This window comes from Nyctereutes procyonoides, unplaced genomic scaffold (assembly GCF_905146905.1).
Source record: "Nyctereutes procyonoides isolate TBG_1078 unplaced genomic scaffold, NYPRO_anot_genome, whole genome shotgun sequence".
NCBI lineage: Eukaryota > Metazoa > Chordata > Mammalia > Carnivora > Canidae > Nyctereutes > Nyctereutes procyonoides.
In genome coordinates, this window is record NW_026575135.1 from 46,880,326 (window position 1) to 46,905,207 (window position 24,882).

Consider the following 24,882-nt stretch of genomic DNA (forward strand, 5'->3'; position numbering starts at 1 on the left):
AATGCTTCTGTTTTTTAAACAAAGAAAACAACCTATTTTACAAACTGTAACATGCTTGGCTTTGAAATCTATTACAATTAAAATAATTATAAAGATGTAAAGAATCAGTATCTACAATGGCCACATTATGCAAATAGTTTTATCATAGAGAATATATACTTGTAACCCCAAATTTAATTCTGCCCTTATAGATTTCAAATAAGCATTAAGGGAAAAGCATCAAAGTTAGGAGGCTCACTTTGTGCATCTGTTACATTTCTAGAAAAAGTAGAAATACCAACTAAGGTGATCTACCGTTTCCTTTAGCCCACCCCAGTAGAGTAGTTCCCCATGGCAACCCTGTCTTGAAAGCCCAGGAAGAATGACGAACAAGATGTCATGCCAGATAGAGCACCTTATAAATGCCATCATATCTGTTGCCTTCTTCAGGAGCATATTTGCTGATCTTCCTCCCTTTAAAACTGCGTATCACTCTGACTGGCTTACCAGCTCTCCAATTCCGAGACTCTGCTCCAATTTTATCATCCAATGGAGCATCACAGTTTAGGGCCAATGCCCTAAAAAATAAAACAAAGTCTTTATACCAAGTAATCTTTAAGTATATAATCACATTATTAGCTCAATTAAAAGGTGAATTATGCCTTACCTGATGGTTAAGATTCTATGATTCTTTCCATATTATTCCAGATAATAGGATTATGCTTTCCCCCACCAGCAGAGAAGACAAATCAGTTTTCTGATGTCACCCCCAAGCCAGGGGATTGGTTCTCAGATAGCCTGTAGGGTTCTTCTGAAAGTAATAACATCTGTGCCACGTATAATAGAAAACAACTAGAAATACATGGAATTTTTTAAAAATAACGTTTGTTGAGGGAAGGGAGAAAGTTGGAAAACTAAAGCAAGTGATTGTTGTAGTATTTATTTTTGATAAGGGAGTGAGGTAAATTGCTGGAATAATGTAGAAAGAAATTCAGGAAAATAAATTTGTCAGCAAGGTACAAATGACCTTTCTAAGTCTACTTTCCACATTCCAGACGAGAGAGATTCCTTAATGTTTAGAAGCTATTAAAGAACAAATTTAATATGAGAGTATCGTTTAAAAAGACTTTCAGTAAAAAGTTTAAATAAAACTGAAGCATTCAAATGCCTGTATTAAGTCATGACGATAAAGATTTTTGGCTCCTCCAGATCACTATTTTTACAATGACACATGAACAAGGAGGAACACTGAGGGCGAAGCGCCTGATTTATTTGAAGCTTCCTTAGTATGTGTACTCACTTAGTAATTAATCAGTAAGGTTATGTTAGAAGACCTTTCTTGGGAGAACTTAGTCCTGCCAAAAAACAAAAACAGCAACAACAACAACAACAACAACAAAAAAAAAAACCCAAAAACAAAACAAAACAAAAAAAAAAAAACCCACCAAACTAGAATCTATTTAAAATTTTCTTCTTCTCAGATATCTACTTCCTAACTTCAGTGAAAAGAAACTACTGAGAACATATAAGATTAAAATACACACACACACACCCCGAATTTGGTAAATTCAGATATGATACAAAGTACTTTTTCAAGATATAATTCTTTTTATGAAGGCTAAAAAAAAAAAAAAATAAAAATAAAAAAAAATACAAAAAACAAAAAAAAAAACAAACCAAAAAAACCACAAAAAAAGGCCTCATGACCAAATGTCTAATCTACTCAAATCTCTTGATCAGTTATATTGTTAAAGTAAATGTTTTGTTAAAAAAAAAAAAAAAGAAGTCTTATTAAATGTGGTCAAATAAAGTTTACCAAGCTATCATTTTCATCTCAAAGGGAGATCCATTAAAATCTCTCAGAGGTAGAAGAAAATGTAGCCAACCTTCTAGGGCTAGTATTCCATCTTATTAATGTAATACCTATTAAGATATACATGCTTCATCTCAAAGAGCTAGGAAAAGGACAAATACTCTTTTGATATTAATGAGGGGAATACTTTGGTGCTTACAGGCACCTTCATTCAGAATGATTGTCACCGCTAACTGGCATAAATAACTCACTTCTAGCTTCACATAAGTATGTGAAGAATCCAGGAAGATCAAACTAGGTGAAACAAGGCTTTTTCATAACTCTACAGTTCAATCAATTGCTTGTAACTGCCCTGATAAAGGAAGGACAGGTTACCTTGCTGCCCTCTTCAGTTTCATAAATGAAAGAGCTGAGAAGAAATAGGAACAAACTTTCAAAGCAAGAAGCAGGTGCCAAACTACTTTTTAGTGGAGAAGCAAAAATGAACTTGACCATATATTAGGAAAGAGTATAATATGTGTCAGAACTAAGGGTCTTTCATTTCAGTTTTCATGTTTATAAAAAATACAGGTATCCTTGCCCAGAGGTCTTTACAATCACAATGTGTACTCAAAGCTTTTCATGTATTAACTTACTGAATGGATGTCAGAGTCCCTACGATAAGTCAATCCTAAATGGTTTGGAGTTAGTATTTTATATTTACTACCTTCCTTTCAATATAAATATTTTTACTACTTGTCAATTATTTCCTAATAAGATTATATAACATACGGTACACAGGGTTATACTTGATTCTTTAAAAGCTTGGAAAATATTTACCATGTATATTACAAGTACAGGTAGTTAGTAAACAAACTTCATTCAAGCAAAATAATTATTAAAAGATAAATATAATTTTCAGATTTGACAACTTGAAAAAGCCCCTTTGCAAATTCAAGCCCTTTTGCACTTTCACTGACAAAAATACATCAAAATATCTCTAATTACTTTCAAGATCATTCCTACTGAAGAGCTGCTATTTTGCTAGAAAAAGACTAGCTAGGGACTGGATTCCTGCCTCAGGAATGTTTTCACCAGCAAATCTGACCTGTCTCCTCTGCTGGTTCAGTTAAATAATCCTACTGTCAGAAATAATATAGAAGGAAGACATAAAAAACAGACTGTATATAATTTGGTATGCAACAAATTCTTGAAATCATACTGGCATATTCTTTACTTCACACGGTAATCGGAAATTAAGGGCACACTACTTAAAACCGAGTGATTTAGACTCAAGAAAGAAAAATACTCATTTTTACTCAATAATCCATAAAACACCTTTAACAATAGGATATAGAAATGTGAACTTTATGAAATTGATCAAAAAATTATCAATATGACAAGTTATAGTATGGTCATTGCTATATGATGATTTGGTTCACTTTATTATTGCTACTAGCATGCATATAAAAACATTTTGAAGTCATTTTTTTTGTTTCCATGAAGCTGGAATATCATTAATACTCCTATAGAACAAAGTTGCACAAGGTGGCTCTTTTCGTAATGCTTTATGAGTATTTACTTAGAAAAGGTCACTTTTATAACTAAGCATTCTCTTTTATAACACTTAAAAGACAGTATTATAAATTCTAAAAGCACCCTGAGCGTGGTTCTGATTAAGTTATCTGATGTGGCTCCCAAAAATAAACGTATTTCACTAGTGAGTTTCCTTTAAAAAGAAGTTTATTACTTTAAAAGATAAATCTGTGTTGAGTAAAACATAACTTTGACCTATGGGGTAGTAGATATGCCACCTTGTCCTCAATTTCAGTTATTAAGGTTCCCTTCCTTCAAATGTTTTAACATGTTTTCAAATACAAAGCACATATATTAAGACTTGGAATTATGTCATTTAAAAAACAGTATGAAGACATAAGTTAGAATGCTTACATAAAATTATATAATAAGGTAATGGGATTTTAAATTTAGATCTTTTAACTCTTAATTTAAGATTCTCCCCTACAGTCTAACTTACAAATTATATTACTATAATCAAACTTTTATACAAAGCCCAAATAGTCTTTACAAACTCTAATAAAGAGTACCTGTTCATGTTTGTTAATGTTTGATCAGCCGACGGTGCACCGATTCTTTTATTACCAGCAAGATTTTTACCACCACTCCCAGTATATGTGAATTCATCACCTCGGTCCTACAGGAAAAGATTTTCAACATTAAGATACCTAAACCCAAGTATATTCTTGCCGATTCTCATTTTACAGTGAGAACATCTGGTCAGGATGTTATGAATTTACACATTCTCTCAAGGTATGTTGAGAGATATTTGCCAAAGTATCTCAAATGCAGCTGTGTATGTAGTATATCTTCAAGTTATATACACTTGATCATTTTAAAGTTAGAACTTCCAGTACCTCCAAATGTGGCCATTCTTATATATATAATTGAATAATCTCTAGAATGTTACAAAATAAGATCTTACGGATTAGGAATATTGTTTCATTTAATTCAATGTATTAAACATCAATACTATCTTATAGGTTTTTATAGACTACCATTTTAGTAAATACTTCATATCTGATTTCCTGTCAGCAATCTATGCCATACTCAAGTTTGCTGTTAAACTTCCAAATTAAGAAAAAAAAAAAAAACTTCAAAATTAAAATCCTAACAGCATAGTAAATTCCCACATTTCATACTGTATAGGTTCACTCAAATTACCTTCAAGTGAAATAACTGCCTATCATTATAAAGAACGTTGGAAAAGAATTAAAAAAGTAAAATTTGTATAAAGTGTCTACTCAATATGAGAAAAAAAAACGTGCCAAAGGAAGTAGATCTTACATAAACTAGGACAAATACCTCTGTGATAGCTACAAATTTATATTGATATTACTAAGTCTATTTGATTCAGTACTCAAAATGCGTTAAGAGTAAGAGTATACACAAATTAACTCTACTAACATCAAAATAGTGGTTTTTTTTTTTCTGATTACAGTTGATGCACATTGTTAGTCTAGGTGTATAACATGGTGATACAAGTGCATATATTCAATATGCTATGCTCACCACAAATATAGCTACTGTCACCGTACTGTGCTATTACAATACCACTGACTGTACTTGTTATGCTGTGCCTTGTATTCCAGTTATAGAAAGAGGACCTCCTACTACTCCTCTTCACCCATTTCCCCCACCCAATAGTGCTTCTTCTTCATTTCAAGATTTTATTAGGCTGAACTTAAGATAACAGAATTTTCCCTAAGTCCTTGTCTATAATAAAGGTCAATTATTTTGCATCTTTTTTTCCTTTGGATTAAGTCATAACTAAAATCTCATGTTTTTTTTTTTTTTTTGTAAGATTTTATTTATTCATGAGAGACACACACGCAGAGAGAGAGAGAGAGACACACACACACACAGGCAGAGGGAGAAGCAGGCTCCATGCAGGGAGCCCAACGTGGGACTCGATCCCGGGACTCCGGGATCACACCCTGGGCCAAAGGCGGCACTAAACCGCTGACCCACCCAGGCTGCCCAAATCTCATTCTCATGGTTTTAAAAATGTTTTTATCTATCCAAAGTCTTGACTTCACTTTTTATTCATCTAATATTGAAGACTACATTTTAAAGACTAAGGCATTAAGGAATTTCATATTTAGTGTGTATTCCATTTGAAGGAAACCTGATAAACTACAAGCCCAGAACACTTCTTAATCAGAAACAGTCTTCCAAATGGTATCTGGATGGACTTCACAAAGTTCATATTCATAACCCTGTCAACTTACACTTGTTGTAGCTATAAAGGAAAAGGTACTGTGACTAGGAGAGCAACCTAAGCTCAGTAGTGTTTAAAACGAAAGAACAAAAATGAAAGTTTCTGATATTGTTTTCAAAACACAAATAATCAAGTAAGGGTACTTAAAATTCTATGTCATTAACTCATCTATACTTCAATCATCATACTGACAGAAACCCTTAATTATTAGGGGAAAAAAGAATTGTTGGACTGTCGGAGCTCAGCCAATATATTAGTTCAGATTAATTTCCCTAAGGAAAAATGATCAGCCCAAATTTGTTACTTATTCTAGTCCATGCTCCACAAAGTTGTATTTCCAGATAAGCAATCTTCTTTAGGCTATAGCCTAAAGAAGATTGCTTATCTGGAAATACCTCATCACATAAGAAGACATCAGCTATTAGGAGATATACTATATTGCCCCAGAGTGACTCAATTTCCCAACCTCGACTCTTCTCTCAAGTTGTAAAGTAGCTGCCTAACACAGTAAGGTGGATGCTCCCATTCCTGTCATTACCTTTATCAAGCAAAAGACCTTTATCTCAATCTTCTCACTACCTGTGACCTAAGACTCTAAGGTAAATATCCTAAAGCATAGTTAAGATCATTAAACTTTTCCCAGACACCTTTAATGATTCCTTAATTCAAAGCTATCTAGAATACAGTTTTAATCTCTGCCAGTTTCTCTCCTAATATCCCTTATGTTTGGGACGCCTGGGTGGCTCAGTGGTTGAGTGTTTGCCTTCAGCTCAGGGCGTCATTCCGGGGTCTTGGGATTGAGTCCCAGATCTGGCTCCCTCCAGGGAGTATGCTTTTCCCTCTGCCTGCATCTCTGCCTCTCTTTCTCTGTGTCTCTCATGAATAAATATATATTAAAAAAAATATGCCTGTTTGCAAAACTGGATACTACCACTACTACTGATAACAACACCCACCTAGCATTTACTCTGTGTCTGTGTGAAGTTAGGCTAAGCATTATACACATGATTCTTTTAATATTCACATTAACCCTATGAAGTAAGTAATTTTTAATTTCCCTCTGCCTTATTTTATAGATGAGGCAGAGGTTCATTAACTTGGATAAGGTCATTTAAAACTAGTAAGAGATGGCACCAGGACACAAACCCAAAGAGTTTGGTTTCAGAATCTGTTCCTGATCACTGAGCAAACTACTTCTCAGGACAATTGTAAAAGGCAGATCATCTTTCTGGGTCCTCATTCCTCATGTGAGGTCACCCTAACAAAGGGCAACTAAAACTAGCATTTGATTGTCAAATTACTAGACTAAAATATTAACTAGTTTATCAACAGGTATTCAGTAGTTTCACTTCCATTTATCTGAACAGAACAAGGATCATGGGCTCCATGAATGTTATACTAATGGTTTCAAAACAAATTTTTTTCTCAAATGAGAAAAATTTATTCACATTTCCTTCTCCTATTTCTGTAGATATGACCTGCCTGCACTAAGAGATCAAAAGATTGAAATTGCTTATAAAATATATTAACATCTCCAGATACATGTTAGCTGGCAATCTAAGCCCATGTGTTTTAGTTCCAAAATGAATTACCGTTACATTATTTGACAGTTAATTGCTTAAGACACATAATTAAAAGCTCAACAGTACTTTTCTCTACAAATGTTTAATGTTTGACTAGTAACTATATTCAAAAGATAAGGAAAACGGGAATAATAACCATCCCAATTCAACTTAGTACTTGTTTTTACTTCCACCTGTTTATATTTTGTATATTAAGATAAGCTTCTGCTACAGACAATACAATTGTTTGAATCCTTGTTATATACTAATTCTACATAAATTACCTCATTTAATATCAAGAATTCTGATATAAAATGGTGATACTATTTTTTTCTATTTTACACAACGGGGAAACTGAGGTTTACTGGAGTAAAACAATTAGGCCAAGGTCTCACACACAAATGTCAGAGCCCATATCAAACACAACTGACTCGATGCTAAAATCATGTTGAAAAGATCCCACTTTTAGTTGGCTTGTCTCCTTAAAAAGCCTTAAAAAAAAATTGAGTGCCAACTGTAAAAAAACATACGACATCCTTGTATTTCTGAAAAATACAGCTTAAAAATATGCATGTTAAATGAGTACTCAAATAATTACCTTGCATATTTCCATCTTCAGTTTCCTTTGCCATGCTAATGTAAATATACTGCCAAATCTGCCTGTCAGAAAAATGGCAAACTTTTCTACCTTTGTCTGAAAACATATATCTTAGCCTCTACATAGTTGCTTTAATTCATCATTATAATATACCATTGAAACAAACCAACGAAACAGACTGTGAGAAAATACCTGCAAACTACATATTCAAATAATACCAGAAAAAAATCTAAATATGTCTCAATCAGAAAATGGGCAAGATAAAAATATATCACCAAAGAGGCTATACACATAGCAAAAAAGCAAATCATGTCCATCATCACCAGCCATTAGGGAATTATCAACTAAAACCACAATGAGATCTCACTACATATCTATCAGAATGGCTAAAGTAAAATAAAGCAACAACACTGAATGAGGGCAAGAATGCAGAGAAACTGGATCACTTACAAAACAGCTAATAGGAATGTAAAGTGGTACAGTGCTCTAGAAAACAATTTGGCAGTTTCTTAAAATACTGAACATTCAACTACCTTATAACCCCATAATGCACTTCTAGGCATTTATCAGAGAAATGAAGACTTATATTTATTAAAAAACCTGTACCCAAATGTTTATTGCAGTTATTTGTAAAACTCAGAAACTGGAACAATCTGAATGCTCTTCAAAGAGTGGTTAAACAAATTGTGGCAGACCTATAGCATGGAATACTACTCAGCAATAAAAAAGAATAAACTATTAATATATGCCACAATTTGAGAATTGTACTGAGTGAAAAGTGCCATTCCCAAAGGTCATACACTATATGATTCCACTTATAAAAATTTTTTAAAAGATTTTGAGAGAGAGAGAGAGAGAGAGAGAGAGAAAGAAAGAATATGTGCACCCGAGTGAGGGAGGGGACGGGGCCGAGGGTGAGGGAGACTAAGAATCTCAACCAGACTCTCCACTCAGTGCAGAGCCCCACTCAGGGCTCCTCCCCCCCATGGCCCTGAGGATCATGACCCAAGTGGAAATCAAGAGTTAGATACTTAACTGAGTCACCCATGTGCTCCTCTACTTATAAAAATTTTTGAAGTAACAAAATTATAGAAATGGAGAACAGATTAGTGGTTGTCAGGGGTTAAGGAGAGTTTAAGGGAGGGCAGATATAGTACATGTGGCTATCAAAGGGCAACATGAGGGACACGTGTAGTAAGGGAAATTTTCAGTGACCTGAAATGTATTAATGTCAATATCCTGTCGTGATATTGTACTACAGTTTAGCAAGATGTCACCACTGGGGGTGAAATGGGTAAAGGGCACCTCTGTAATATTTATAATGCTACATGCCAATCTACAATATCCCAAAATAAGTTTAAGATGAACTCTACAGAGAATGTATTTTCATTGCCACAGTTACCACAAATGTAAATAAATCAGAACATATAAAGATTAAAGACTGCCAATTGATTTATCTTGTAATTTTTTTAAAAATTATTTTTATTTATTTTTAAAGATTTTATTCATTTATTCATGAGAGAGAGAGAGAGAGAGAGAGAGAGAGAGAGAGAGGAGGGAGGGAGGGGCAGGGACACAGGCAGAGGGAGAGCAGGCTCCATGCAAGGAGCCTGATGTGGAACTCGATCCCAGGATTCCAGGATCACGCCCTGGGCCAAAGGCAGACACCAAACTGATGAGCCACCAGGGATCCCATTATCCTGTAATTTCTATAGAAGTGACCACTTCAACATAAAAACTATGCTAAAAATAAAGATGGGATTTGATATATGCGAGAAAAAGCTTCTGCATTTTACTGAAGGATCAGGACAAGTTCTAAAGAACAAACTGTATCATGACTTACTACTTCATCTGCAAATCCACCAGCAAGGACAAGAGAATAAGCCCCATCGTTACTTCGACCATGAATTCCACCAACATGTGGCCGATGGACACCTGCTTCGCTCACCTATGAAATAAAGAGAGTCTCAAAATACGTTTGAATAGTAGCTATATTTACAAAATGTTTTCACATGTATTCTTGGAGCCTAAGAGCCTCCAACTAAGAACTGAATGTCATTTACAGTTCTTTTCTGCTCACCAATCTTATTTTTTCCCCAACCTATATCCCTTAGGTACTAGGCTGATGACCTTAAAACTGCTCAGACCCAATATCGAGTTTCAAAATAATTATTAAATAATTATCATTTAATGTCTACTGGTCAATACAGCAAAACATGGATAAAATAGAATTTGTTATCAGTGGTCCAGATGCCTTCCTATCTTATTTCTTCTCCTAATTATGGCACTGCTCGCTAGCCACATCAGAAGGCCAAGAATCATTTTCTTTTTTTTTGTGAGAGAGAGTTCATATAAGTGGGGGAAGGGGAGAGGGAGAGACAGAATCTTAAGCAGGGGCTCAGTCTCATGACCCTGAGATGATGAACTGAGTCAAAATCAAGTAATAGGATGCTTAACTGAGGATCCTGAGCAGCCCAGTCATCCCAGGCAACAGTCATTTTAGCCTCATTCTTCTCTACTATTCTTCAAACCTATTTTGGTCACAAATACTGCTGATTCAATCTCCTAAATCTCTCAAATACATCTTTTTCTACTCAACTGCTGTAATCTTAGTTTGAGTCATATAAACATCATTTTTCATTGCCTCCAGTTTTTCCCTTCAAACCCCATTCTACCCATTACAAACAGAAGGACACTTTGAAGAACAAATCTGCTTTTTAATATTCAACTGCTTAAATCATAATTAAATGGTCGTATTGTATAGTAAGCCCCAAGTATTACATATTACCTTCTCTCAGTCTGGCTCCTATCTACTTTCTCAGCCTTAACTCTTATCCCAGCTTTTCCTTCATAGAACATATATGTTTGAGCCAAAACTATGCCATGTTACACACACATGCTTCCTAATATGTAAAATGTATTCATGCTATTCTATTACTCCACTGGCCTACTGCTTCTTCCCACGTATCTTCAATTTTGGTTCACTAAAACAGTGTCACTTTGTGTACTTCAAAATCCCTGAGATAAGTATTAGAATTATTTATCATATTATTGTTCTTAGAGAAAAAGAAACTGAAATCCAAGCCTGCATAGTGGGGTTGGGAAAGACATACATTAGAAGCCAATGAGAGCTAATAAAAGCATTAGAACCCAAGTTTAGACCTTGAAAACACCAGGTACTCCAGAAGACAGGACCACTTGATTCCCAACCTCACCAACTCTGATGAAAATAAATCTAACTCTTCCCCATTTCCTAAATGGCAAATCCATCTTTGTAGTTGTGCTCAGGCCAACAACCTTAAACTCATCTAAGACTGTATCAATAGAGCTTTTAGAGTTTGGGAATAAATTAGTAACAAGGATACAAAAAAATGAAGCAAACAAACAAGGCAATTAAGAATATACTAAGTGTACTTTTTATTCTATTTATATTTCTTTGTAGTTTTTTTTTTTTTACTGTATTTAAAGAGCTAAAGTCATACTATAAAACATGCTTATGGATTTAGCCAAAATTATAACCATTGCAAGGATGGGAAAACAAAGAATGTGTTCAACTAAATGCTCATCTTCCATAGAAAAAAGTTCATAAACTAAAATATGAAGACAAAAGCAGTAGAAACAAGCTATTTAAAGTGGTTATCTTTGAAACAAAAAGATGAAAAACTTTTAAGTTCTCTATAATGATAAAACCATTCTAAACAAGAAGTTAGAAATGAATACAATAGAGCCTTCAAGATGAAGAGATAAGTAATTTTATCCTTGGGTTATCTGGTCACTTCCTCTGATCAATAACTTAACATTCATTCAAAAGGATAAGCCCCAGGCAAACACCTGAAGCAAGCTTTCTTGAATTTCAATGATATTAAATGAGAACTTACATAAAGAAAAAAAATTTAATATTTTCAAATATTAAATTCTTAGCAAAAAAAAAAAATCCTCTAGAAAGCTTAACAATAATGTTAACTTTCAGAACGTTAAAACTAAGTGATGAAAAGGCATAGGTGATGCCTAATTCCATAATGTATGGCCCTCTGTCTTAAAGTATAAGGAAGAGCTTACACATCCTATAGAGAATCTTTCATTCTAACACTATTTAGTCCACTTCTAATCAATAGATACTGACAATGCTACAGTTTTAACTATCTCCAACTTCACCCTTTCAAAAAGCCAATATAAAACATACCTGAACTCTAAATCTCCATGTCGATCCAACAGGAATCCCAGGAATAGGTCCATAATGATTAGAAGGAACAATAGTACATTCTCTAGTGCGACCAACACAGGCCATTCCCTACAAGTTAACAAATAAGCTGTTTGAGAAACTAGTTATGTCAAATATTAAAGCTCTTAGTTCCCATAAAATGAGAATAAAATAGAAACCTACTGATACAATTAACATAACAGTTATAGCAAAAGTAAGCAATACAGTAATTTATTAATCTTTTTGAGATAGAAAATGTAATTTATATCACTACTACTGTTGGTATTGAAACGTTATAACTTGCATTATAGTTATAAACGTTACAACTAGGAGGAAAAGGAGAATTTCTTCTTTACCCTGCCCCAGTCTCTCCGGCTTTCAGTACTAGCTGATGGCATCTTTGCTTTCTTTTTACTCATCTTGAGTCCTTCACCAGCCTTTACAACCTCACTGGAATCAGTTTTACAGGAAGGACAATACCTTTAAAAGAAAAAGGAATTTTGATAATACCATATTATTAAAGCAATGACAGAATGGCCTTTCTAGGTCAGAACAAATTTTAAGATGTAATACTTGGTGCATATCACAGATCTTCAGGTGGCATTTAAATATTAAACTTTTCAAAATATTTACATGGTTAAGCTAGCAGGAAAAAAACCCCAAACCAAAACCTTATCATTCCTTTAAAGAATGTAAAAGATTATTCAAAAGCCAAAGCTGTCCAACTCAAATAGTACTATAAACTCTGATCTTATCATTAACCTGGAGAATAGAATTTATTCATTTGAAGTTCCTAATTATTAATACAGAAGTAGCAAGAATAGATGATCCTAGACTGAATATTTAATGATGCAAATGAATTGGTTATATCTCCATCTAAAACGGTTATTAAAACTCTCAAAGTCAAAAATGTATAATCTATCAGATGTAATATACAGGATCCAAGGATGCTTGTTTATATTAGCCGTATCTCTAGGTTCTATTTTAATTCCTATACTTTTTGTCTTTTAGCCTATTTCCAGTTGGTCACATTACTATAATTTATCATTATGAGCTACCTTAAATCATTCCTAAAAAGCAAAGTATAAATAAGTCTGTAGAATCAGATGAAGCTGCCTATATCACCAAGGAATGCAAACTTGAACAAAGATCAACTGGCCACTGCCCCCCTCATTAATCGTTAATGTGCCTATGCTTTCCATTTTAATTATTTTTCCATATAGTCTCTAGAGCAAAAAAGACATCTATGCCCACCAGTAATTCTGACTGCTTAATTACAAAATATTTTGTTTAGTACTAGAGGAAAGAAAACCTAATTCTGTCCCTGATTCTAAGAAAATTAATTAGGTTGTAATATATAGATGCAAAATCAAGGCAAAAAATTAAAATACAGGAGAAGGTAATAAATATTAAGTAAAACCCCTTCTAATTGGGAAATCAGGAGGCTTCAAAAAATTAATTTGTTCTTAAGACTAGATTTTACCCAATGTGCTAACCTCTAAAACTATAATTTCATCAGTGCGTGTAGGGGCAAAGCAGATACCATTTCTGGTGAGAAAATCAGTTCAGAGGTTGAACATGTGAACAACTGGATTTGGAGAAATAAAAAAAGATATATCAGGCACCATTTTGGTGCTGGGGATAACTGATCAGAATGTTTGTACAGAATAAAGAAAACTAGTACATATAGTGAAACAATTTCAGAAAGTTCTATAAAGGAGATACATCAGGGTTATGTGGGTGCTAAGAGTGATTAGAAATGGTATGTGTTATTATTTTTTTGTATATTTTTTTAATTGGAGTTCGATTTGCCAACACACAGTATAACACCCAGTGCTCGTCCGGTATGTGTCTTTAGATAGAGTAGTTTGAGGTGCTATTACAGTTAAGACCAAAGGAAATCAGTCCTATGAAGAAGCCAGGGAGTGCATTATGGGCAAAAAGACATCATCAAGTAGAAAAGTCCTGAGAATGGTATGCTTGAAAAACATAAAGGTGGGTGGGTCTGAAGTTTAGCAAAATAAACTGCACAGAAATAAGCAATGAGGTTATACAGCAGGCAGGGCCAAGTCTGAAGAAAACCTAAGCACATGCCATCTCAGTGCAAGAGGAAGACATGAGGGGGTTTTAGAGAGAGGAGTAACCTGATTCAGGACTTAATAAGATCGTGCTGCTGCTATGGGAGAAAGTATAGCTGGTAAAGCAATGCATAGTCAGGCATTTATTATGCAGTTTCAGGGAAGTGCTGGTTTGGACTGAAGGGGGAGAGTGGAGAAAGAGGACAGAGAACTGACAAGACCTACTCATGTATTAGATGTAGAATACATGAGGAGGATGAAGAGAGAATCAAACATGAAGTTTAGCTTTTCAGCCTGAGTAAGTAGATAATTACAGCATTTACTGAAGACTGAGGAAGAAGCAGGATTTTAGGGGATGTGTTTTATGGAAATCAAGATCTCCACTTGGACTAATCTTGTGATGCCCATGAAGTACACAGTTGAATGAATACAGGAATAAAGAGCTCAGGGAAGATTAGATACAAGGATCTTGAAAAATTTAAAACCTTGTTAGCTTGATATTTAAAGTCTCATGACTGGAGGAGGTCATCCAGGGAACAAGCACGGAGACAAAAAGCCAAGTGAGTAGTGCTATGGAAAACTCAAATCTGATAGGAGAAAACAGATGAAGGAGGACAGGCCAAGTGAGTATGATGAAAATTAGGTCATATGGTATCATACAACCTATAAACACAGGGAGCTGAGAAGTACAAGTAACAAAAGGACCTAGAAGTGACCACTGGATCTGGCAACACAGAAAGTGTCTTGAAGGCTAACATAAATACAGTGTAGCTGTGGAAGGAAAGTCCAACTGGAGAGCCAAGGTATGAATGGGAAGAGAGGAAGTAGAAATCAATGCAGAGAGCTCTTCAGAAGCTTTGCCATAAAAGGAAGCAAAGAAATGGGATGAAGAGAAGAGGGTCTGTGTGTTTGGAATACAATAGATTCCAGGATACTAAGGAGAATGACCCACTAATGGCAATTTGAGAACTACAGTAGTGAAGTTCCTGAAAATGTAAAATTATGGAACTGTGAGAGCAGGTAGAGGAGTTTACACTGTAAAGAAGAACAACTATCCTAAACAGAAATAAAAAGTAAAATATATGAGACTTTAGAGGAAATATAATTACAGTTTATAGATGGTAAAATTCAATCGATGACCATGCAAGGTAGAGGTAGGGAATGAAAGGACTGAGTTATATGCCTTCCCTTCTCCCACCCTTACAGCCTCTGTGGTAATACAGTAACCACCTTCCCAGCAGGTGGGGAGAGGCCAAAGGAATGAAAACAATCTATTCTTCACAGTCATACCAGCTACCCAATTGTGAGGTTATTACAGGCACACCTCATTTTATGGCACTTCACAGATACTGTGTTTGTTTTTTTATATATATAAATTGAAGTGCACACAATGTAGTGAGCACTGGGTACTACATGACTGATGAATCAATCACTGAATTCTACCTCTGAAACTAATAATACATCATATGTTAACTGAATTTAAATTTAAAAATTAAAATTAAAAAGTATAAAAGAAAGGAAAATAATAAAATAACTGGGGGGGTAGAGGGGACCCCCCCCACAAAGGTTTTCCCAGTTGAAGTCATAATTAAGTGAGAACCTGAAGGATAAATATCATCCTGAAGGTTAAGCAAAGATGAAAATGCTTCCAAGAGAAAATGTGTCAAGTGTAAAAGCCCAGAGGAGAGAAAGAATACAACTTACTTAAGGAGCTGAAAGATATTTAATCTGGCCAGAGTATAGAACATTTGGGAAAATGAAAGAGGAAAATGACTAGAAATACATCTGGAGAAATCAACTAAAAAAGTATGCAAGGCCCTGTAGGGCGACATAAAGCCTCTAAAGTAAAGGAGTTTATGGCAATCTGATTTGCATTTTTGAAAGAATACAGACTCATTATTAGAAGAAGGACTGCAAGGATTGAAAAATGGAGCTACAGACCAGTTCACAAGCTGTTGTAATAACCAAATAAAGTTGTCAATGCCAAGTAACCACTGGCTATAAAAGTTTTCAGATCTTTAACACACATCATATATCTTCAGAAATTTCCTTTTGGTGGTTCAAATACATATTTCACATTCAATTCTTAACACAGTAACAACAACAAAAAACCCTGATGATCATACCAGTACTCCTCTTCAGGGACCTTATCCAAAGGTGGATTCAGGCAGTAAATATGATAGGCCATGTTACATTCATCACATAGAAGCTGCATGTTGGGTTCCTGTTTTCCACCACATATATGACAGGAGCAAGAACGGCAGTTCTTATTTGGATCTCCACCACAAATGTCACACTCAGGATCATTTTTCCCTATTAATAAAATTGTAACAAGCCCAGTCTTAAGATAATTTTTACATCTATGAATCTTATAAAGAAAAACACATAAAATAGCAGACAGCTTTTTTAATGAATAGGGAAAAACTACAAAGAATAATCAAGAGTGAGACTTTAAGAATAAATGCCTGAGCTTCATTCTATACTTGTATACTCTTGCCTTTAAAATTTGTGTTGACTCGACTGAAAGTTCCAGGGGCAATGCAGTGAACTCACCAGGGCACCAAAAGGTATCTTTAAATTTCACGGGAATACAACATTCTGTGGAGCAAAGTTGTTTGGGTCAAACTATTTAATAAATGGAACTATTAAATACCATGTATTCTCCTCAGACCTAAACCTTTCCTTGAGTGGGCTAACCTAGGAGGAGGAGGACCGATTTTGTTAAGAGTAAGCAAGCCCATTTCGAATCCCATTCAAGCTATGCCCCCAACACACTTTTTAGGAGTAACAGAAATAGCATTTCTAAACTCAGTTGATTTTTATCTTATTTGTCAACTGATTCAAACTCTGGCAAGTGAGAGGTGTAGCATTTATTGCCCCCCCCCAAACTATCTAAATACAAACACCTTTGTCAAAGTGTTCCCTTGAAATTCTAAAATATACATATGCACATGAAAAATTTTCATGTTTGCAATACCAAAAATCAAATTTAAATGTCTAAAGAGAAATGGCTGGAAAGATTTTATTAAAAATAAGATAAGTTTACAAGAACTGTAACACAGAGGTAATCAGATATCTAAAATTCAAAAAGGGAACTGCAGAAATTTTATTTTTAATACACAAAGATGAATTATGTAGATAATGGAAGATGTCTACAATGATATACATTGCTAGGGTGATTACATCCTAGGAGTCTTATATTTAAATTACTATTGTTCTAGATTTTGAATTTCTGACAAATGTACACAATACATTTATAAGGAAATTTACCATATTTGAGCTGATCTGGCATATATGTGAGAAATGGGGAATCATATGGGGGGAAAAAAAGAGGGGGAGGGGAAAGGCATGGATTTCAGTACTCTCTTTGAATGGTCACTGCTATTCTTGCTAATGAATGGCAGATGATAACTCTGTTTCATTTCCACTAAGGGAGCCATGATAACATATAAGTAATGGATGCATAAGAGATCTACAAACATGCCTTTGACGTGTAGATTTCTGGTATGGAGAGTGATGTGATCAAAGACAGTCTGGCTGTGGCTTTGAAATGATTTCTTTACATACAAGTTTAAAGTTGTGGCTATTCTGTAATTAGTATTAGGCAGAGGAGAGATATGGACAATGAGAGAGAGCAGAATACATGCAGATGTAGCTGAGAGAGAACAAAGACAAAATAACCCTCATCTATCTTGGTTTTCTATTGTGTTTTACTGAGAATGACTAAGTCACATTACATTGGTTTACTCAGGGACACCAGGGTGGCTCAGTTGGTTAAGCATCTGACTCTTGATTTCAGCTCAGGTCATGATCTCTGGGTTGTGAGATGAAGCCCTGCTTCAGGCTCCAGGCTCAGGGGGGAGTCTGCTTGAGAAATTCTCTTTCTCTGCCCTTACCACACCCCTGCACTCTAAAAAATAAAATAAATAAGTTTAAAAAAAAAAGAAAAAGAAAAAAAGAAATAGGTGTACTTAAGTTACCTTTACTTCTAGGATATAATCATACAAGTCCTCATACAGAGTATGCCTGAAGGTTCTTAATTCAAATCTAGATATATCAGCGCTGCAGTCTCAAAAAAAAATATTGTCTTGCTGTAATCTTGCAAGGTTAAACAAAAGGCTTTAGTTGGGAGTATTTTTCTAAAGTAATACTAAGATATTGAGGCTTGTGGCTGGCTCAGTTGGTAGAGCATGCGACTTTTGATCTTGGGGTTGTAAGTTTGAGCCCCATGTTGTCTGTAGAGATTACTTTAAAAAAATCTTTAAAAAATTAAATATACTAGATATTGACATATGGCACAAAGCCAATAAATTGCTTCCCACAAAAAATCCAGAATTAACAGAGTATGAGACAGTAATCTATTTGGAAAGATAGTGATTGAACCATGACTTAAGATCCAGAATCTAGTCTGTTATCAACTAGCTACAGGATATTAAGCAAATACAATATGTACAATGAAAAGGTAGGGCTACATTCTAATATTCTTACAATTGTTTAAACTTCATTTATTACCTCCTAGAAATTTAAGGCTCAACAATCCATTACTGTCAGTCAGATTCTATCTACTCATATAAAATAGGTCTCATTATGAAAAATCAATCTTAGGTAGTCACAAAATTACCAAATGGGTTATTTGGATAGAATCTACAATCAAGGAACCAAGAAAATGTCAATAAAATGCCGAGAAAATATTTTTTTGAAAACAAATTTTGCCATTTGAGAAAATTCCATTAAATCCATTAAACCAAAATGGATCTTACATCAAAATTATTGTCTTGAAAATGTTTGTATGATCTACAAGTTTTATATTTTCTCAAAAGTTATTTCCTGGGTGGTTAAAATACCAACCAAATACAACATATGTACTCTAAATCCACAAGAAAAATCCATACTTAAAAACTTTCCATCTGCCAACGACAGGGGATGAGCTCCAGGTTTCTCGATCTTAAATATTTCATTTACGAATCTTATCTGGCAGTCATTTAGTTTTCCTTCAGAACCCCTGTTTAAAAAAAGAAGAAAAGTTAAATTTTGCCAGCAAAATCTAAGCCATATACAAACAATTAAGAGTCATTTGGGAAACCCACTGAACTTTGTTGATTTAAAATTGGGATTGTAGCTATTCTAAATCACTTTGAGCTATTGTTTCCAATGGCAGGAAAAGTCCAACAGTGATTAGTTACTATTCAAAGTTAAGTGTGATTTTAGTGTAATATTAGGAAAAAAGTTACAGACTTCACCAAGATTATCTGGCTTGAATTGGTTATGTAGTAAATTTAAACACTAGATGAAATGATTATCAACCAAAATAAAAGATTTCTTTACAACATATTTCTAGTAAATATAGTCTCTGGGTAAAAAGAGGACATTAAAATGAAAAGTCCTTCAGATACTAAGTCATATTCAATATTTTGTATTGAATTTACACCTGCTTGCATATGCTTCTTCAAAGTTTCCTGCTATTATTATGGATATTATATATAGATTTCTCCTTTTACTCTGTCAACTTTGGTTATAGATTTAGGATTTTTTTTTAAGATTTTATTTATTTATTCGAGAGAGAGAGAGAGAGAGAGAGAGAGGCAGAGACACAGGCAGAAGGAGAAGCAGGCTCCACGCAGGGAACCCAACATGGGACTCAATCTCGGGTCTCCAGGACAGGCCCCTGGGCCCAAGGCGGTGCCAAACTGCTGAGCCACCCAGGCTGCCCTAGATTTAGGATTCTTAAATCATCTTATGAAATGTCTCTACCTCTAGAAATGCATTCTGTATCACAAGTGTACTTTTTTGGGGGTTAGAATGTGCTTGGTGAACTTTTACATATTTTCACATGCAACACTTTTAAAACTTTTAATGTCAAATATTCACAAATGCAGACAACTGCATAAATGTATATAGCTTAATCAGTTATAAGGTATACATCCTGTAGTCACCAACCATGAGGAGACAGAACAGTTTACCGCAGAAGCCCTTGACAAGCTCCCTCTCAATATCAATCTCTTTTATTCCAGGAGTTATATTTACCTTAATTTTCCTCAGTCTTACCACCTGTCTTCCTAAGCATATCATATAGCTTTGCCTGTGTTTTAGAGACTATCAATTACCCACATTAGCTTTTTCTTTACAACCTGAAGAACCATCACCATTTGTCCTATAGAGTTCCCTCTATATTTTATCTGACAGTCAAGTCTTATCTTGATTTTGGTATTTGCATTCCCAAAGCATAATTTAAGTAGATTTTTTTTGATATTTGTATTTTCAGTAAATTGATAGCTGTATCCAGAGTAGAGGTTGAAAACCCTGTTCCACTGCCTGTTTTTTAAATAAAGTTTTACTGCAGTACAGCTACACCTAACTCACTTATGTATTCTCTATGGTTGGTTTTGTGCTACAATGGCAGAGTTGAGTAGTTGTGACAGTGGAGACCATTTGGCTGTCAAAGGTTAAAACTACTATCTGGCCCTTTTTGCCAATCCTTGCATTTAGAAATGTTTCATCAAATCCAGGTTCATGTTTTGGTGATTTATAGGTCTATTCTATTAGGAAGCACCCAGTTTATTTAGTTGTCTTTTCCTATGATGACAGCAGCTATCTATACTCAATGCTAAGATTAATTCACCGGGGTTTAAAGTGTTGATGTTCCAGTTCTAGCATTCCTTTCTCATTTATTTGCTAAAATTCCATAAAAGGAAACTTGACCCCATCAATTATTTGGTGACTCAGTGATACATCATATAAAAAATATGGATTAAGTGCTTTCTTTGGCAACTTTAATAAACAGCCTCTAATGTCCTATATAGGTGACCAATGAGTTTCTTTTATATTACTAAGAATTCACATACATACTTGAGGTGCTTCAATCCAACATAGTTATCTTCTTTGTTGATGTTCCAACTATCTTTGACCAATAGGAACTTCCAGTTGACTCCCAATCTTTCTAACAACTTAGCAGCCTGTGGGTTTCCATGTTATCCCTAAGACAAGATGTGCCAAGTTCATCTTGCACATTTTCTGTCTCTACCCTGGAGTCCTATCTATAAGGAAGCCCAGTTTCTTTTGGGTGGAAATAATATTTCAAAATACTTCAGGCACTAGAAAAACTTAGTGCAACTGGGCTGATCACTTTGAGGTGGACAGAGCTACAAAATTTAAACATATACAGGAATATAAGTACAAAATACTTCATGAGTTCACACAAATATTTTGTTCAAATTCAGGACCAAAGGGCAAATATACTTTTTAAAAAACAGTTATGTCTCTGTTTCTCCTTTCTCCCCCATTAGAAAAAAGTAGTTATCAAAAACACCAGGGATGTCTAAATTAGAATGCTACAAATACTTTGCCTTATCCTACATTACACACAGGACATTCTTACCAGTTGTCATGATTACTGAAAACAGTTTTAAATTCTCTTGTGTATTTCTGCCATCTTACAGTTGTATCTATGATGTCAGATCATATAATCCTTACATACTATACTTTCTCCTTTATATACCTCCTTTAGTCCTAACTTCTAAATGTAAAAATATTTTTTAATGTTTGTCACTACTCTTTAGGTCAAATTTTCTTCAATTATCCTAATGGCCTGAAGCTAATTCTCTAGAACATTCCCCAGGAAGTGTCCATGAGAACAGCTCCCCTAGTTCTTCCAAGTTAATAATGGGGTCTCCAGCCTTTATTCTGCAGGCCAGTTTAGCTACACTTAAAATCCTTGGTTCATCTTTTCTCGACTCATGCATGTCTTTCTGGGAGACTCTCCTTAAAAGGAATGAGGATTAACATCTTTTTTTTCCCCCTTTTCTTCTAACTTAATATAATTTTAAAAAGGCGTTGATGTCAAATTACATATCTCTTGAACCCTTAGAGGGTATAATTTCACTTAGCTCTACTAGTTCACAGCTACCAAGTCCCATAGAACTCACTTTCTTTAATTGTTATTTTTTTGAGGTGTATTCAAAACCATAATGTATATAAGTGTATATATATATAAGTGTATATATGGCTATATACACTTGCCAATATTCACTTAAAATATTACATATTGCTTCATGTAAATTATGCCCCAAATTATTTTTTTAAAAAAAGGTACTATGGAAGCTTACTTCTTGAAATCTCCTAGCTCTATTCTCCTTCCCTATTTTTAACTAAATCTTTTTTCTTTTGTCTTCATTGTCCCTATTCTAGTCAATTTGGATTGCATTTCCAGTAGTTTTTCTGTATGGGGCTTTGTCCTGAATAGTTTTAGCTAGGTTATTTTGAGAGCTCGCTGGACTCTAATCCTTTCAAAATCTTACTGCACACTGCTTGTACTCATCTAAACTGGTGTGCATACCCCTTTTAGCTTTAGTCTTTGCTGTCACATAACGAGTCATCCTAAAACTAGCAGCTTAAGACAAAAATTACCTCATAGTTTCTGTGAATTGGGTATTTGGGAGTAGCACAGCTGGGTAGTTCTCGCTCAAGATCTTGCACAAAGTTTCAGTCACGCTGTTGACCAGAGTTGCGATATCTAGATCTAAAGGCTCAAATAGGGCAAGACCACCAGGATGTATGAATCCTCACAACACGGCAGCTGGCTTCCCCAAAAGAAATGATCTGGGAGAGCCCAAAATGGAAGCTTCAATGTTTTTATAACTGAATCTTGGAAGTGGTAAACCAACACTTCTGCCATATTCTACTGGTCACAAGAATAACCCTAAAGAAAGATGTGGGAGGGTACGGTGTGAATATTTGAAGTAGGAATCACTGGGGGTCATCTTGAGAGATGGCCACCATAGTTGCTCTTCTCAAAACCGTTTGCTCAACTAGTTTTATTATTTCAGAGTTCTTGGGTCCAGCATATATCCTATAGTTACCCTTTCCTACCTCTTGCACAGGTACTGATACAACATTGGTCTTGTAGTTTTCAGCTTTATCCCACCAGCTATTTTGATGTTTGTAGGGGATACTATAAATACCCTGAATGGTTAAAGATGTTGCCCATGAGGTTTGGATTAGATATTTTAGTTGCCCTATATGTTTGCATAGGGACATTCAGGGAGATTAAAAACCTATGCTGTTGTCATCTACCTGGAATTCCATCTATCCTTGTAATTTTAACTTGTGCGACTTCATATTTTAAGGAGTCTTTTGTATAAATAGCATATGAGTTTTTTTTTGTTTTAATCCTGTTGATTTTTGTGTTTACCAGTAATATCTAGCTCACATTTAGTTAATATAAATGGCTGACATCTGGGTTTATTTCTACTCTTTTGCTATGTTTTCTATTTTACCTACCCTTTTGTTTCTTTTACTCTTAACTGCCTGCTTTTTTTTTTAATTTTTTTAAATTTATTTACGATAGTCATACAGAGAGAGAGAGGCAGAGACAGGCAGAGGGAGAAGCAGGCTCCATGCACCGGGAGCCTGACGTGGGATTCGATCCCAGGTCTCCAGGATCGCACCCTGGGCCAAAGGCAGGCGCCAAACCGCTGCGCCACCCAGGGATCCCCTAACTGCCTGCTTTTTGATTAGTCCATTTCACCCTATTAATTTGTTAATAGCTTAATATTTACATAATTTTAATGACTAAAATTTTAATAATTTTATTAATATATTTTAATTTAGTGGTTCTTAGAGAGAATATACCATGTAAATAAACCCTAGAAATCAATCTAAGTTTAATTTCACTACTTCCTTGAGGTCAGAATTTCATAGCTTCATTTTTCAACCCCCATCTTTTGCATGGTTGTCATGCATTTTATTCTACACAAACTTTACTACTGTTGTGAATAGTCTTGTCTGTACTTACTCATATAGTTATCCTTCCTCTGTTCTTTCATTCCTTCCTGTATTTCTATGTTTCTGAGATCACCTTCCTTCTGTCTACAGAACTCTTGAGTATTTTAGGGCAAGTCTGTTGGTACTGAATTCTTAGGTATGGTTTGATTACCAAAAAATGAAGCCAAGATAGAAATTTCTAATGAAAACAGGTAACATCTCTGAGTTTTTTTTAGCAGTGTTTCAGATGCTGTTCCATTGTGTTCTATAGCTTATATTATTTCTAATAAAAACAAAAGGAACATGAGCTGAGTTTTCATCTTTAGTTTTCAGCAGCATTATTGCAATATGCCGCTGTGTTTTCTTTGTATTTATCCTGCTTAGGGTTCACAGGACTTCAATCTGTGCTAAAAGCTGGAAATTTCAAAAGTAGGATGATTTTCAAATATCGTTTCACCCTTCTCTTCTTCAGGAACTACAAACAGATGTAATGCGTATCTTTCACCAGGTCCCATACGTTCAACAGTTTTTTCTGTTGTTTCTCCTAGTTTTTTCCAGGTTTCACAATTTGGATATTTTTCACTAACTTGCCTTTGAGTTCACTACTATCTTCTACTGTTAAGCCAATTTAATGAAGTCTTACTTTCAGATATTGTATTTTTTAGTTCTAGAGTGATTTCACAGATTCCATGTGATTACAGATTCCAATTCTCAGTTGAAATTCATCTTCTCATCTATTTTCTGGAGCATATTAATCATAATTATTCTAAAACTCCTGTCTGGTAACTTGGGTTATCAAGATTTTTTTTTTTTTTTTTTTTAAGGATTTTATTTGAGAGAGAGAGAGAAAGCACAAGTGGGCAGAGGGAGAGGGAGAAACAGACTCCTTGCTGAGCAGGGAACCTAACTCTGAGCCTCAATCCCAGGACCCTGGGATCATGACCTGAGCAGAAGGCAGACGCTTGATGACTGAGCCACCCAGGTGCCCCAAGATAAGCTTCATTTTTATTGTTGGTTTTTCTTCTAGTTTTTGATTATGTAGACCTGTCGTCTTTTGGAAGCATGTTTTTGGCTTCATGGCAGGATGAATATAAAGAAAACACAATGGCATATTGCG

General features: G+C 34.9%; 1 protein-coding gene across 1 annotated transcript in view; it reads right to left on the reverse strand.

Annotated features, from left to right (window-relative positions):
• UHRF2 (ubiquitin like with PHD and ring finger domains 2) overlaps positions 1-24,882 on the reverse strand; it is a 77,060-nt gene that overhangs the window by 9,353 nt on the left and 42,825 nt on the right. Inside the window, exons 5-11 of the mRNA XM_055302327.1 lie at positions 18,899-19,008; positions 16,133-16,319; positions 12,285-12,408; positions 11,911-12,018; positions 9,571-9,675; positions 3,877-3,983; positions 395-557 (exon numbers count right to left, since the gene is read on the reverse strand). Of these exons, the coding sequence (XP_055158302.1) occupies positions 395-557; positions 3,877-3,983; positions 9,571-9,675; positions 11,911-12,018; positions 12,285-12,408; positions 16,133-16,319; positions 18,899-19,008 (904 nt within the window). The remainder of the gene's footprint in view (positions 1-394; positions 558-3,876; positions 3,984-9,570; positions 9,676-11,910; positions 12,019-12,284; positions 12,409-16,132; positions 16,320-18,898; positions 19,009-24,882) is intronic.